The sequence below is a fragment of the Dama dama genome, chromosome 5 (assembly GCF_033118175.1).
Source record: "Dama dama isolate Ldn47 chromosome 5, ASM3311817v1, whole genome shotgun sequence".
NCBI lineage: Eukaryota > Metazoa > Chordata > Mammalia > Artiodactyla > Cervidae > Dama > Dama dama.
The window spans coordinates 103,296,123-103,311,422 of record NC_083685.1 but is presented as its reverse complement, the minus strand read 5'-3'; the positions used below and the strand labels follow the sequence as shown (position 1 = coordinate 103,311,422).

General features: G+C 46.1%; 1 protein-coding gene across 8 annotated transcripts in view; it reads left to right on the top strand.

The window, feature by feature from the left end:
* The window catches only part of SPECC1 (sperm antigen with calponin homology and coiled-coil domains 1), a 198,288-nt gene that overhangs the window by 149,231 nt on the left and 33,757 nt on the right, over nt 1-15,300 (top strand). For all 8 annotated transcript variants that reach the window (XM_061143591.1, XM_061143587.1, XM_061143590.1 and 5 more), the window contains 5 exons: nt 2,198-2,343; nt 3,312-3,412; nt 5,288-5,369; nt 9,681-9,837; nt 11,319-11,421. In XM_061143591.1, coding sequence (XP_060999574.1) covers nt 2,198-2,343; nt 3,312-3,412; nt 5,288-5,369; nt 9,681-9,837; nt 11,319-11,421 — 589 coding nt within the window. The remainder of the gene's footprint in view (nt 1-2,197; nt 2,344-3,311; nt 3,413-5,287; nt 5,370-9,680; nt 9,838-11,318; nt 11,422-15,300) is intronic.

Below are 15,300 nucleotides of genomic sequence, written 5' to 3'. Positions count from 1 at the left end.
TGCATATTCACCATCTGATTTTGTCCTATGTGACATAACAGGGAAAGTAACCCAAACCAACCCTATTCGATGTAAAAAAAAAAAAAAACCTACCAGTTTCTGAAACACCTGATGTTGTTCAGTTGCTCAGTCATATCCAACTCTTTGTGACCCCATGGACTGCAGCACTCCAGGCTTCCCTGTCCTTCACTGTCTCCCAGAGCTTGCTCAAACTCATGTCCATTGAGTTGGTGATGCCATCCAATTGTCTTGTTCTCTGCCACCCCCTTCTCCTCCTGCCCTCAATCTTTCCCAGCATCAGGGTCTTTTCCAGTGTGTCGGCTCTTCGCATCAGGTGGTCAGAGTATTGGAGCTTCAGCACCAGTCCTTCCAATGAATATTCAGGACTGATTTCCTTTAGGACTGACTGGTTTGATCTCCTTGCAGTCCAAGGGACTCTCAAGAGTCTTCTCCAACACCAGAATACGAAAGCATCAATTCTTTGGCACTCAGCCTTCTTTAATCTCACATCCGTACATGACTCCCTGATACTAACTTCCCAGAAAAGTCATTTGTTACTGATTTTTTTTTTTTTTACCTCAAAAGAAGGTAAATACAAGTGTAGGGCAGTGTGATTTAAAGTGTGTTTTAAGTTCTGTTTTTCCAAAATTTATCCTCCTCATGTTGATAACAGAGCAACAGGAGAAAGCTTTGAGAATCAAAGACAAGTCAGTTCAACCACAGAAGCTTCTGAGTAGTCAGATTTCTTCCAAAAAAGATCAGTAAATAAATATTTTAAACTTCCATTGACCTTATTAAAATATGCTGCCAGAAGTATTCTGTTTGAGCTATTCTCATAAATTAGTCATCTTCTTGCAAAACAGCTGTAGCAATTTGATATAATAAAAAGAGCAGTGATTTAGAAATCAGAAGTTGGGCGATGTCTTGGCTCACTCACAGGGAGATTAAGTGACAAGCTAACGTCCCCTGGATGAGGAAGGTTGACCCAAATGGTCTGTCTTTAAGAGGCTCTTCCATGAGTCTGGGGGCTTCCCTGGTAGCTCAGCGGTAAAGAGTTCGACTGCAATGCAGGAAACCTGGGTTCGATCCCTGGGTCAGGAAGATCCCCTGGAGGAGGAAATGGCAACCCACTCCAGGATTCTTGGGTGGGAAATCCCATGGACAGGGGAGCCTGGCAGGCTACAGTCCATGGGGTCACAAAGAGTTGGACGCAACTGAGCAACTAAACAACAGTCCGTGAGTCTGTGCTCCAGCTTGGAGACCACAGGGAAGACTGACGGCAATTGTGCAGGAGAGCTCAGGAGAACCACTGCCTCACAGGGAGTTGCGGTATTGTTCTAGAGCACGGTTACCATTCCTGTTCCTAGGGGTGGGAGGGTTCACATGTGAGTCAGGACTCTGATGTTCCTGAGAGATGGCAGCCTTGTGGGTTTAAGCAGAAGGGGCTTGCAGGATTGCTGGGGGCCCCTCTGGAGAAACAGACCCAGGCCTAGCCTCCAGTAACAACTCTGGAAGTTCCCACACACAGCTGGGTTTCTAGGCGAGTGGCTGCCTCTGCCCTGAATGGGAACCTGACACCAGAAAGCTGCCGGCCCGATCTGAAGCTGCCACCAGTTTCCAGCAGCAGGAGCACCTTATCTCTGCTTCTGTCCATCTCAGCGTAGTGAATGCCCTGTGCCCTGCCTCTCCTCCCCAACTCAGGAGTCTACATCCGGCCCAGTCTTCCTGGCCGGTGGGGTCTAAGCCTTTATCTGAGATCCTCCCTGCAGGGGTTGGGCTCCTGAGGTGTCATCTTTCCAGCCTCTGTGTACCAGGTGGGGGTTGGAATTCACACTAATTCACCAACCTGTTGTATCCACTGTGGACAGTAAGATAACTATTTCATGATAAATAACATTTGTTTTTTTATATATTTATAGTTTACAGAGTAGACGTACATCCTTTTCATTTAGAGCTCATGTCAAGTCACTCCATATATGAAAATGCTGTCTCTGGCCATTCCCGAGAAAATGTCTCTGATAAAAGTTGAGTGGTTATTTCCTGGAGATGCAAAGCTAATACAGAGAGCAGGATTTTCAGTTTGGGTTTCTCCTCCCAGACTCATTCTTCTTCTCCGCATTGGCTGTTTCCATCTTTGTCCTTCCCTGAATGGGTACGTCCTCCAGCTTTTCAACCTGATTTGCTCTTTGCTGTGCAGACCAGTGAAGGAAGAGCCCGAGCCCTCGGAGGCGGATGCTCCTGGCCGGTGGCCCAGCGTCTACATGAACAGGACTCCTCCAACACCTTCAGAGTCTGCAACCACCGTGAAGTCCCTCATCAAGTCATTTGACTTGGGACGACCAGGTATTCTGTCATTTTGTTTGATAGGCAAAACTCAAATTCAGACCATAGCGTCATGGATCCAGCCTGTCCTCTGCTGCCCTGGCCCCACGTTGGTGTAACCAGGGGGCCCTTCTCAGACTATCCACGTGCAGACACCGTGTGCAGTGCTCGCTGGGGCTGCATGAGACGACAGAGGGAAGTTGTCTTGCCTCTCCTCCCAAACTTCCCTTCAGCTCCTGCCACACCCCTTTCCTTTTCTTCCTCTCTGTCCATTAAATCCAGATCACCACTGTTTGCCTTCTTACCATCTCATGAGGATTAGCAGGATTAGCCAGAGGCTTGTCTCCCAGGAAAGGAGGCGCTGGTTCCATGCACTGGGCTGTCTGGCTGGCACCTAATACAATCTGTCATTCCTGATTGTGAGACATTCCCAGCTTTTTCTGGAAATGTCTCCCTGACCCACAGCTCACTTTTGTTTGCCATTATCTGCATATGAGAAAAATGGATCTCTATCTTGTCTACCCTGAACTTTCATGAGCACTGTTCTTAGAAGGAATCTGTATCCAAAACACGATGTATGTCTTCCCTTGATAGCAACAAATATGTTCATTGTACCAGGGCCAGAGTAACAGCCAGTCCTAGGACATTGTCTCTGCTGAAACAGTTTGCAGCTGAATTGGATTAAGATGAGCCTGCAGACAGGAGGATATGAAGGCCCAGTGACAAGATTTGGTTGTGAAGGTGGAAAAGGAAAGAACAGTGTGGTTTGTGTAAGAATGTGTTCTTGCCGTGGCTGCCTCGATACCTGTACGTTCTCCTGCTCCTCGTGTGTCCTTGTCTAAGACCAGCCCCCATCTAGTTAACCCCCGACTCACTCCCCAGTTCAGCATGAGTCCAGACCAGAAGAGGGTGAAAGAGCAAGGCAGGAAGTATTATTTGCTGTTTCAAACTGGAACAGCATAGAAACATCCTGCCCTTTTTCTTGGCAGGTGGAGCTGGGCAGAATATTTCTGTCCACAAGACCCCCCGGAGTCCCCTGAGTGGGATCCCTGTGAGGACGCCCCCTGCTGCTGCTGTTTCTCCAATGCAGGTATTGGTGCCCACCGGGTGTGGGTGGGAGCCTGTGTCACGTGGTTACCCAGGCAACAAAAGGGATATGGAAACCAGTTCATTTATTTTTTGAGGTGCATTGATCGTCTGTTTTATTTATTTATTAATTTTTTCCATGCCACGTGGCATGTGGAATCTTAGTTCCCTGACCAGGGATCAAACCCAGGCCCCCTGCAGTGGAAGTGAGGAGTCTTAGTCACTGGACTGCCAGGGAAGTTTCTGAATATTGTTTTTAATAGGCCTAAAATAATAATAATGAAGCTTTCATCAAAAATTCCGCTCCAGTGCCTGGTGAGGGTCTGAGAGAGATGCTGTAAGCATCATACAGTTTTGTTGATGCCTCTTTCTTGGTTTTCCATAAGATGACACTGTCAAAGTTTTCAGTTAAGTGAAGATTGTATTTTTTACACTAGAGTGGACATTGATCTTTTTCTCAAAGAATTTTTTTTTAAATGCCCAGAGAGAGTGCTTGCAATTTATAAATTCTTATGGGTTCACCGCACGTAACCCTATGTTGTGTTTGCCATCTCCTAAAGGTCTTAGACCAAAACCCCCTGGCAGTTCTAAGACCAGGGCTCTTGATGTCACCAGGAGCACTCAACGTTCTGCCCGTATGAAGCTGAGGTTGATGTACTTGTCAACAAGCTCTGTTGTCTGACATCTTTGGTAGTTACACGACTATTGTTTGGGATCTCTTATGCTTTAAAAGAAAAATTTTATTTTATTTTTTTTACTTTTTCATCCTTGAAGGTAATTTCTACCACCTTCTATGTAAAATCAAATACAAGTTATTTATTTTTTATGATAATCATTGTTTATTTAATACAAGTGAACGAGGTCATACTTCACTTTCACCTATTTGTATTGAGCTATAACACAAGTTTGCTGGTAGAAGTTTAACAACTGGCTGTTTAGGAGAAAGAGACCTTATTTGTGGTGTTTGCCAGTTTCTCTGATGTCAGTGTTGCCATCATTGCCGATTTCTTTATCCATTCATCTGTTAATAGACATTGAGGTTGTTGCCATGTCTTGGCTAATGTGAATAATGCTACAGTGAACATGGGTGTGCAAATATCCCTTCAAGACCCTGTTTTGTGTTCCTTGGGTAACCACCCAGAAGTGATACTGCTGGATTACATGGTAGTTCTGTTTTTATGTTTTTGAGGAACCTTCCTGCTGTTTTCCATATCACCTGCATGGTTTTACATTCCCACCAGCAGTACACAAGTGTTCTAATTTCTTACATCCTCACCAATGCTTGTTTTTTCTATGGTTGTTTTCTGCAATGACCATCCTCACAGGGGTGAGGTGATACCTCATTGTGGTTTTGATTTGCATTTTCCTAATGACTAGTGATACGGAACATCTTTGCATGTGCCTGTTGGCCATTAAAAAACAGTATGTTTACACACGTCCTTGAATATACATAGAATATTCCAGGAAGATGTTCACAGATGTGATGAGTAATAGTTGCCCTGGGGAGAACGGGGTGATGGGAGTGAAAGGGAGACTGTGCTTTCACTCTGTGTCCTTTCTGTTCCTTTTGAGAATCCTGCCAATTGCATCTCAGCCCACTCCCATATTCTTGCCTGGAGAATCCCAAGGACAGAGGAGCCTGGCAGGCTACCATCCATGGGGTTGCAAAGATTCGGACATGACTGAGCAACTGAGCAAGCTTGCATGCATGCACACCAATTGCATTTATTACCTGTCCAGTTAAAGCGGTTGTTTTAAAAGGCTCCCCTCCTCCCCCCAGTGATTCTAATGAGCTTGAGAACTGTTGTATGTACACACACAAGCACATACACACACCACTTGTTCCTGGTGTGACCTGTGTGATGCCCTTTGGTTTCAGAGGCATTCCGCCTTCAGCAGTGCTCGGCCAGCCAGCAAAGGAGTGACTCAGCGCTTGGATCTCCCAGACCTTCCCCTCTCAGGTAAATCACTGTAACACATTATTGGCCAGAGACATATTAATACACCTTTTGTTACCCAAATGTTATTGACCTGAGTGTTTCAATATTCACTTACATAACAAATTGCCCACCACAGGCATTAGTTTCTGCGAAAATCCCCCAGTCACTAAAGAGTTAAATAGAAAGTGCTTTTGACTTATGTGTTGTAAGGTTAACTTTTCTTTTCTCCTTTGCATGAAACTGAGCTTAGAAAAAGAATCAGGGGCGTTTGTTGCAAATGATTCAAACTCGGAATATGTGTATTATGGCCGTGAGATCCCAGCTGTGTCCTGCTGGCTACAGGGTGCCTGAATCTGGGAGAAATGACAGGCTCTGCAGGTCTTTTGCTTGTTTTACTAAATCTCAAGAGCATATCTCATCTTTAAAAGTAACTATTTTAATGGAGAAGGAAATGGCAAACCACTCCAGTATTCTTGCCTGGGAAATCTCATGGACAGAGAAGCCTGGCAGGCTGCAGTCCACGGGGTCGCAAAAGGTTCAGACACGAATCTGTGACTAAACAACAACAATTCACCAGGAAAGGGGCACAATTCTTGAGGCACTATCCCTCTGTGTTCCCCCTTTGCCTGGCAAAGAAATAAATCCACTCTTTCCTTGTCCTTCGTAAAAAAAAAAATAAAAAAAAAAAAAATAAAAGTAACTATTTTGAGAAAAAACTCTTATCTGATTCTGAAGGTCTATTGCTCCCATAATTCCTAATATATGCCTGAGATCTTTGTTTTTGAATGTAGACCTTTTCCTGTTGCTGTGCCTTGTTTTGAAAAATTTAGATCCCCATGATGAAGCACTGCTGTGTCGGCAGGCCTCACGTGCCCCATTTTTGTTCCTTCTGCACCTGCCATGCTGATGGCTGATGTGAGGGAGCCGTGGAGGGGGACTGGGGCAGACGGCATGGACTTGAACCTTGGCCCCGCCACTTACAATATGGCTCTGGCCTGGTAATCCCAGCCCCGGGTGCTGTGGTTCCCTCGTCTCTGAGACAGAAATCCTATGGTCCACCTCTGGGATGGCTTGGAGGATTGAGTGAACTCAGCCAGACTGGTGCCAGAGCCTCGCAGGGACTGACTTTTGCCACCTGCCAGAGCCCCAAGGCCTTGGCCAGGGTTGCCATCATCTAGAATGTGCACTGGGAGATAGATACTTGTGTGTGAGGTCACTGCTGTGAGGAAACATGGAAAGAACACTGACTACCTGGTTCTTCGTGCCTGGAAGAAGGAGTTGTTGTTCAGTCGCTAAGTTGTATCTGGGTTTTTTGACCCCATGGACTGCAGCACTCCAGGCTTCCCTGTCCTTCACCATCTCCCAGAGTTTACTCAAACTCATGTCCATTGAGTCGATGATGTCATCTCATCCTCTGCTCCCTTCTCCTCCTGCCCTCAATATTTCCCAGCATCAGGATCTTTTTCAATGAGTCAGGTCTTCACATCAGCTGGTCAAAGTATGCCTCAGCTTCAGCACCAGTCCTTCCAATGAATATTCAGGGTTGATTTCCTTTAGGATTGACTGGTTTGATCTCCTTGCAATCCAGGGAAGAAGGAGAGAAAGCCAGAAACCTAGACCACATAGAGAGAAATCCTTTATTTCTAATGTAAAACAGTTTCTGTGACACTGAATAAAAAAGGAAACCCCACTCTTCTCATTTTTGATCATGGTCGAGCACAGATTTATCCATAAAACATTTGTTTCTGTGACTGTAAACTCTTTCACCTCGCCAACTTATTTTTTTCCCTTCTGAATTTTGTTTTCTTTTTTCTTGGACTTAATAAGATTTTATTTTAGCCTTAGATAAACACTGACATTGAGAATTTAAAGATGACCTTGGCCCGTTCCTTGCATTTTACAGGTGAGAGGCTCAGGCCCTAAAGAGCTTAATCAATTTACAAGAGCCACACTGCTTGTGAGGAGCTCAGGGACAGGAAGGACTTTCCCTGACTCTTTTTGCCATGTTGCCTTCTGGTGACGAGGCTGGTGATCACTCCAGTTAGCAACTTCATAAACAAGTGTGCACGGTTCATATAGGACTTTGGGTTGTCATAATGACTCCTAGGAAGAGGGAAGTGGTGACCAGAGACCATGGGTAGCCCAGGGTCAGAGGTGTAAGGAATCCAGGGGGGGGGTCATCCATGTTGAGTTCTTCACACTTGCTATATAATGTGAAGTAGGAATAACTCGGTTATAAGTGCAATGCTGCCCGTGTTGTTTTTTAAAATTGTGATAAAATATCTGTGGCTTCTCAGATGGCTCAATGCTAAAGAATCTGCCTGCCAGTGCAGGAGACGTGGGTTCAATCCCTGGGTCAGCAAGATCCCTGGAGGAGGGCATGGTAACCCACTCTAGTATTCTTGCTGGGAAGTCCCATGGATAGAGGAGCCTGCTGGGCTACCATCCATAAGGTTGCAAAGAATGGGACACAACTGAGGGACTATACACACACACACACACAAAATACCTGTAACAGGTTTACCATCTGAACTGTTTCTAAGTGTGTTAGGTGATCTTTTATTGTTAGTATTGACATCTCTGTTCCTCCAGCTTTAGAATTTCCCTTTTGTAGAGAAACTGTTCTTTTCATTGACAAGGTAAATACTGACACTGAGATTGCCTGGAAGTAGTAACTCATCCTCAGCTCCCCTCTTTCTCTCCTCCCTCCCCCCGCCCCACAGGCACCTGTCCACCTGTGAGATTGTTTACCTGGCTCAGAAAGGCCCGCACCCTGGAAATTGCCAGCTTTCCAGCCAGCCATGCAGCATCATGTCCCTAGAAGCTGCAGGACCTGGGGTTAATGCACTGTTTTTTGTTGTTCCCTTTAGTGATGTAAATGCTGTGATTCTCTGCTCTTCCCAGCTCATTAGCCACACTCCCAACCTGACCACCATAATTGATGCTAATGGCTGTACAAGTGTTTTCCCCACTGTTTATGGCGTCGAAGGAGGGGACCGTGGGCTTGGCCTGGTCGTTGGCTGCTTGTGGCATTGAGCAAGTGACCAAGTTCCCACTCCCGAGTCATCTGTATGTCCAGCTAGACAGTTGCAGGAGTCTTCTCCCGATCTGCACCTCAGTGGTCCTCTAGGAAATAGCCTTGAGGGGGTTCAGCCTGTTTCCTTAGCTGTTGAGCCTCAGAAGAAATGGTCTCACTGATTCCTAGAGAGCCGGGCCCTGTGGCTGGCATGGTGTCCTGTCCTATGAAGTGGGCCTCATTCCTGGTGCCCAGCATTTCCACCTGATGACCTATCAGGCATCTTCCTGCCACACCCTCCCCCAAGTGCCCATCGATAGAACATAGGCTTTTCCTGGGGCCGGGCTGTTCTGATGGCCCTCATGCCCTGTGTACCTGCGGAGGCTCTTGGGAGCAGGGCGTCTAGTCAGTGCGCTGCTGGTGCCATCCTGAAGCTCAGAGTAACTGTTGAACAAGGGCAGTTTGGCATTGGTCCCTGTGAACCATGGAGCTGATCCTGCCTGGAGAGTCCTTTCTAGAAAACACCATGTCCCTGTTCTTGTTTTTATCACCCAGTCCAGAACATGTTATCTGTGTATCTATCTGAATCTGGGGTGTGGTTTATTTTATAGTAGAGTATAGAGTATTCTATACTCTACTATAGTAGAGTGTAGTAGAGTAGAGTTGATCTTCCCAGGTGGCACTAGTGGTAAAGAACCAGCCCGCCAACAATGCAGGAGACAAGAGACATGGGTTCAGTCCCTGGGTCGGGAAGATCCCCTGTAGGAGGGCATGGCAACCCACTCCCATATTATTGCCTGGAGAATCCCATGGACAGAGTAGCCTGGAGGAGTACAGTCCATGGGGTCGTGAAGAGTCGGACATGGCTGAAGTGACCCAGCACACACAGATGATTTGCAGTGCTGTCTTGGTTTCAGGGGTGCTGCACAGTGATTGAGTGTCTGTTGTGTGTTCTTTTACACAGTTTTAGTGGCGTGTAGCTGGTTTACAGTGTGTGCTGGTTTCAGGGGTGCTGCACAGTGATTGAGTGTCTGTTGTGTGTTCTTTTACACAGTTTTAGTGGCGTGTAGCTGGTGTACAGTGTGTGCTGGTTTCAGGGGTGCTGCACAGTGAGTGTCTGTTGTGTGTTCTTTTACACAGTTTTAGTGGCGTGTAGCTGGTGTACAGTGTGTGCTGGTTTCAGGGGTGCTGCACAGTGACTCGGTATCTGTTGTGTGCTTGTACATGACACTGACGTGAGGACTGAGTATACTGGACAGTGTGACCTTCCGGGTCTCTCCTCCTCCAGGACAATAATCGTGTTGTTGTCCCCACAGATCTCCTGAAGGGAAGAGCTGAGGACCTGAAGCCAAACCCTTATCTCCGCAAGAGCCCCTCTCTTGAGTCCCTGAGCAGACCCCCTTCTCTGGGCTTCGCAGGCTCCAGGCTGCTGGGCGCCTCCCCTGGGGGCTGGAAGCCACAGAGCAAACTCAGGTACCCATCAGAGTCTGTACCTCCCACCTTTGCAGCATCACACCAGCTATTCTGATGACTTACAAGGCTTGGGCCGGAACTATCTTCCTTCTATCCTTTCATGCTTCTCCTCGGTCCACCCTCCCCTGAGGTTGCAGCCCACCCCCGGTAGCACGGACACCCCCTTTTCTGCCTGTGCTGTCTGACCTCCATTTGTTTTTTTTTTTTTTTTTTTACCTCCATTTGTATTTAATTCCCTGCTGCGCACTGTGTGTGCTTTTGTCCTTACTTGGGCTGTAATTTAGTGAACAGCAAATACTTCATCCTGACGCTTGGATCGCTCCTCAGCCCCTCATGTTGTGCTGCACAGAGCCGCTCACTCAGTAAATATTTACGAATAGGCAGGTGGATAAATGCACAAAATTGGCTACTTGAGGAGTAATGGCTTTTTAACAAACATTAGAACTACCATTATGAGTATTAGAAAAGGGTTTTATAAAAGTCTGAATACCTCAGTTCAGCCATTGTCAAATCTTTGGGTGTGGTCTGTTTCTGGACCCAAATATATGAAGTCATATCTTTCAGAGGTTTAATTTAAAGCCCCAGTTGTTACATTTCTGTCTTGTTTATGTGCAGGGGATTTAAATAATCAAAACAGGTTTTCAGGACCAGAATTAGTGCTATCCCAAAATTATTCTTTTCTTTGTACCAGAAATACATACAAACAGACTATGTATATATTTCCATACTATTTATATTATACCTTCATTGTAAAAGGTTAGATTAGTGAGGTTAGTTTATTATTTCATTTTTTTATTCATGTCATTGAGACAAGCCAATAATAGAATAGAAATTTACTTTGGTAATTTTCATATTATTATTATTACAGTCATGTCTATTTTTTTTCTTTTTTTTTTAAGAAAACTGGTAAATGTTTCGTTTATTGAGAAACTCTTTTCCAAGCCTTCGTTTTAGTCTTCCCTAATTTGTCATGCCTAGAAATTTGGCTCTCAATGATGAATTAAGACTAGGCATAGTGAACACTTGCAAAGTCACAGTAACTTCATTGTTAATGGTGACTCTGACCATATACTCTCCATTCCCATCACCTCCCATAAGCAACTAGTCTGGTGTTTTTAAAATGCTCTTCCAGTATACCTTGTGTATGTTACATAGAAATAGGTGTAGCTTTGGAACATGTACTGTTTTCTATAGGAGTCTTTAATTTAAATGATGCTGTACTTAATAAATAAAAGGTTAGAAGGATAGAGCAGCAGATGGATTAAAAAAAAAACCCTCACCAGAGTCCTGAAAGCCAGGAAGCACAGTTCCCTTTCTGCTTCATACCATGAAATGTAATAACAATGTGATGTTAATGGGACTGGTGGGCGATTTCTTTAGAGTCTCATTGGACAGACCTCAATTTTTGTTTTTCTCATCTAGTTAGTTATTTCCTGTGTATTTGTGGGCTCTAAATGTCAGCATCTCCGCTTTCTAACTAGTGTGGAAAGAAGAGACCCCCTGGCGGCCCTGGCCCGGGAATACGGCGGCTCCAAGCGCAACGCTCTCCTCAGGTGGTGCCAGAGGAAGACAGAGGGCTATGCGGTAAGGCCGGGGGCTGTCAGCATCCAGCGGGCTTGGGCGGGTGGCAGCCTGTGTCCTGTGTGTGCACTGGCCTGGGCGGGCCCATGTGCCTGTTGGTGTCGGCTCTCTTCTCCCAGGCGGGGCTGCTGGCGGGGCGGGGGCAGGGGCAGGGTAGGACCCCGAGGACCCATCACAACTTTCAGCAGACATGACCTCACTGTGGGCCTGTGTCCCCTAGGGTAGGGGACCCTTTATTTTCTCAGAGGCCGAATAAACCCCCAGCAGTGCTCCCGACTGGCTGTTTTGCCCAAGGAGGTAGCTTTCACTAAATCATCTTCAAAAGATGGTGCCTTTTCCTGATTCACACAAAGGCCCCACACGGTGGGCCTTCAGTCTCTTCTGAAGTTAGGAATTGCTCATATTTAGTTGGAGAGTTTCCGTTTTTGTTTTCTGTAGAGGTTGAACAGGGAAGGAATACTTGATATAAGTTTGGTTTTTTATAATGAAATGTCATACACAAAGATAAAACTGTGTAAATCATAGTTTATTGAATGACTGTGGACGTGAAAACCCACAGAGTCACGTCCAGGAGCAGAGCACAGCTGAGCCCACACCACTCATGTGACTTTCCCGTCGTAGCCCCCATGACCTCCACAGGTGACTCTGTCCCTAGTTCTATTCCTGCTGCCTTTCTATAAAATTTAGGGTCCCTAAATGCCATATCCATTTTGCCTGCATTTGAACTTCATATAAATGGAATTAAAACCTGTAGTATTTCCATCTGTGTTTTTAAATTGTTGAGATTTACCTGTGTTGTTGCCTGTGAGTATGGTTTATTCATTTCCTTCTCCAATAGTAACCTATGGTATGATCACATAATTGTTTACTTACCCATTCTGTTGTCGATAGGCAGGTGAATGACTTCCAGTCTGGGGCTCTTAAAATCTGGTATGTTCTGTTGGTATGTTCTTGTAACGCCTCTCAGAACCCACATGTGTCAATTCCTTCTGGGTGTATACCTAGAAATGGACCAAGTGGGCCACAGGATGTATGTGTGTTACAGCATGGTAGACCGTGCCGGGCAGATTTCCAAAGCAATTGTACAGTGTTATCACCCACCAATGACTTGTGTGATTTATGTTTTCTCTACTTTCTCCGCAGCACTTGCTGCTGTTGGTTTTGTTGCTCTCAGTCACTGGCGCATGTGTGACGAGAGGTCTTATCGGGCTATGGCTTGCTTTCCCTGCTGGCAGGTGAGGCCGGGCTCTTCTCTTGTGCTCCTTGGACGTCCTGCTGTCTTTCCTTGGATGACTGCTCAGGCCTTTGCCCATTTTTAGAATAAGATTGTCTTTCTTTGCTTGTTGCTTTCAGGGATTCTTTATACATTCTGCACACAGGTCCTTAGTCAAATAGACAATATCATCTCCCAGGGTGGTTGACTTTTCACTCTTCCTTTAAACACAATTCTTCATTTTAATTAAGTCCAATTTATTAGTCTCTTCTCTGATGATTAGTGCATTTTGTTTCTGTTTAAGAAATCTTTGTTCCATGGTCATGACACATCATTCTATGTTTTCTTCTGAAAGTTGAACTGTTTCACCTTCCTGTTAAGTAAGTGTCCTCTTTAAAACTGCCCCCCCTTTCACTCTCCTTGTTCAGGCCCAGCTCCCTCCCCCACATCTTTACCCTATTTTTCTACAAATCCTGAAACTGTTGGCACCACGACACTCCTTTCCCAATGTCCAGCTTTGAGGGGCAAGAAGACTGGGCTTCGGCTGAGAGTCAGCCCAGAGGGCCAGGCCAAGCCAGGTTCTCTGTGCATCAGCAGTCAAGTGTCTCCAACTCAGACTGCACCCAAGAAAAAAGTGGCCCATATCTGAGTCTCTTCATTTTCTGTTAAAAATGTAAAGAAAAAATCAGGGTCATGACCAACAACAGAGGCCCCCCTGGTGCAAATGTGCTTCTGGCCTGTCATCCTCTTGGCTCCTCTGTCACTGTCTGCCTCCGCCCTTTCTCAAGGGTCAGACACCCTGCACAGGACAGGAGTCGGGGATGAAAGCTGGTTAACGGGGGGTTTCAGGGTGAGGAAGGTGGGCCTTGTGGCCAGAGAGGAAGCCGGGTAGGACTCGTCAGCCAGGCACAAGGTCTGACGGCGGTGAGCCCCACGAAGTCACGGGGGTCAGTGGCAGTATCACTTCTCGTTTTACAGAAATGGGTGAGGGACGTGCTGGGATGGTTATGAAAAGAATATTAAAAATTTCAGAAGGAATTGGCCCTTGAATGCAGAAGATCATTGTAATTAGGTCACAAGAGGTTTAGACAAGGTATTTCCAGTCATGAGAGTGACAATGACGTTTCTTGCTGACTTGCTTTCTTCCCTTTGTTTTCTTTTGTGAACATCTTGAACTTGTTTTCAAAGCATCTCACATTGGATGAAGCCCAAACTTATTTTGCCTGAAGAGTATCTTTCATTCATTGTTAAATCTCTGTAAACGTAGAGAGAAATACAAATCATATGTGTCTGATTTATCTACTCTTCAAAAAATATCCTCTGTCTAGACCTGTTTGTCTAAGACAGCCCTCTAGAGCTTATTCTCTCTGACTTGGAAAGCCAGAAACAAACTGTAGAAAACTCAAAATGGTTCAAAAACCATCTTTTAAAAAACCGGTAACCATGTAATTTTGACTGAAAATGATTTCTTTTTACCAGTATAGTGTGATAGGTTAGATCAGAATCTTCCTTATATTAATTCAGTGGGTCTTTATCGAGATGCCAGGTTGGTGCCACATAATATTTAACTGCTGGTAAGTCATCTGGGAATGAAACAGGCGACACCTCTGCTCCTGTGGAAACTATGTTCTCATGGGAATGACAATTAATTAAAATTTTAATGTGAAATATGTACCAGATTGGAAGATGGAACGTGCTAGGGAGAAACATAAAACCAGGAAAGAGGATTGGGAGTGATGTCAGGTGTGGGGGTGCAGTCTTAACAGGAAGGTGGAAGAGGTGATGGTTCAGCTCACCTGGAGAAGGTGAGGACTCATGTATTTATCTCATCAGGCTCAAAGGGCATGGCCTTAGGGATGTCTCAGTTGGAGTTTAAGTAACGCCAGGTGGCTGCTCTATACAGCAGCACCGAGGGTTAGATGAGCAGGCATGGGTCACCCCACATGAAGTCGGGCAGTAAACAGGCCTGCACTGTGGGGAGGGGTCTGCACGGAGCCATCTTATCAAAAGGAGACCCTTCCAGACAGTCCACTCAACTCAGATTCCTTTGGGCCTTTTTGGAAAAAGCCAGACTCCAGGAAGGCCCCTCAGGCTCCTCCCCATGGGTCTGGTGCTGGCCGTTCCTTCAGCTGCATCCCCACCCCACCCCTACCCATGGAACCCCCAGACTCTCTCTCTTCATCTGCTTTCCCTTCCCTCTCTAGGGTGTGACATAGAGGTTTCCATCTCTTAAGGTCATTACCAGGAAACCTTCTAAAGGAGCAGAAACTGAGATGGTGGATAGAAGAGCAGACTTCTAAGATGACGCCCAGTGCCCTTCACCCTGTGCACCTGCCCCCAAGTGTGGCAAAGGGGCGATCACCCAGGTAGACCTAACAAATAAACCCTTAAAAGTTGAGAGTCTCCTCTGAAGCGTAACAACCCACGCCCTCAGTGGATTTGAAGGTGAAAGCGACCTGTGAGGAGGCGCTGACGGCCAGAGAGGAAACCAGGACTTCCCAGCATGAAAGCCTTGGAGCGCCGAGGTCCTGTGACACCCAGGAAGTGCCGTGGGGGCCCCAACAGTTGTGAAGTGAACAGACTTGTCCTTTTCTGCCTGTCCTGATGCCCTCAGACCTCAGCCAGGCTGACGGTGTGCAGCTTGCTGGACCTTCTGCTGTGCCTCAGCC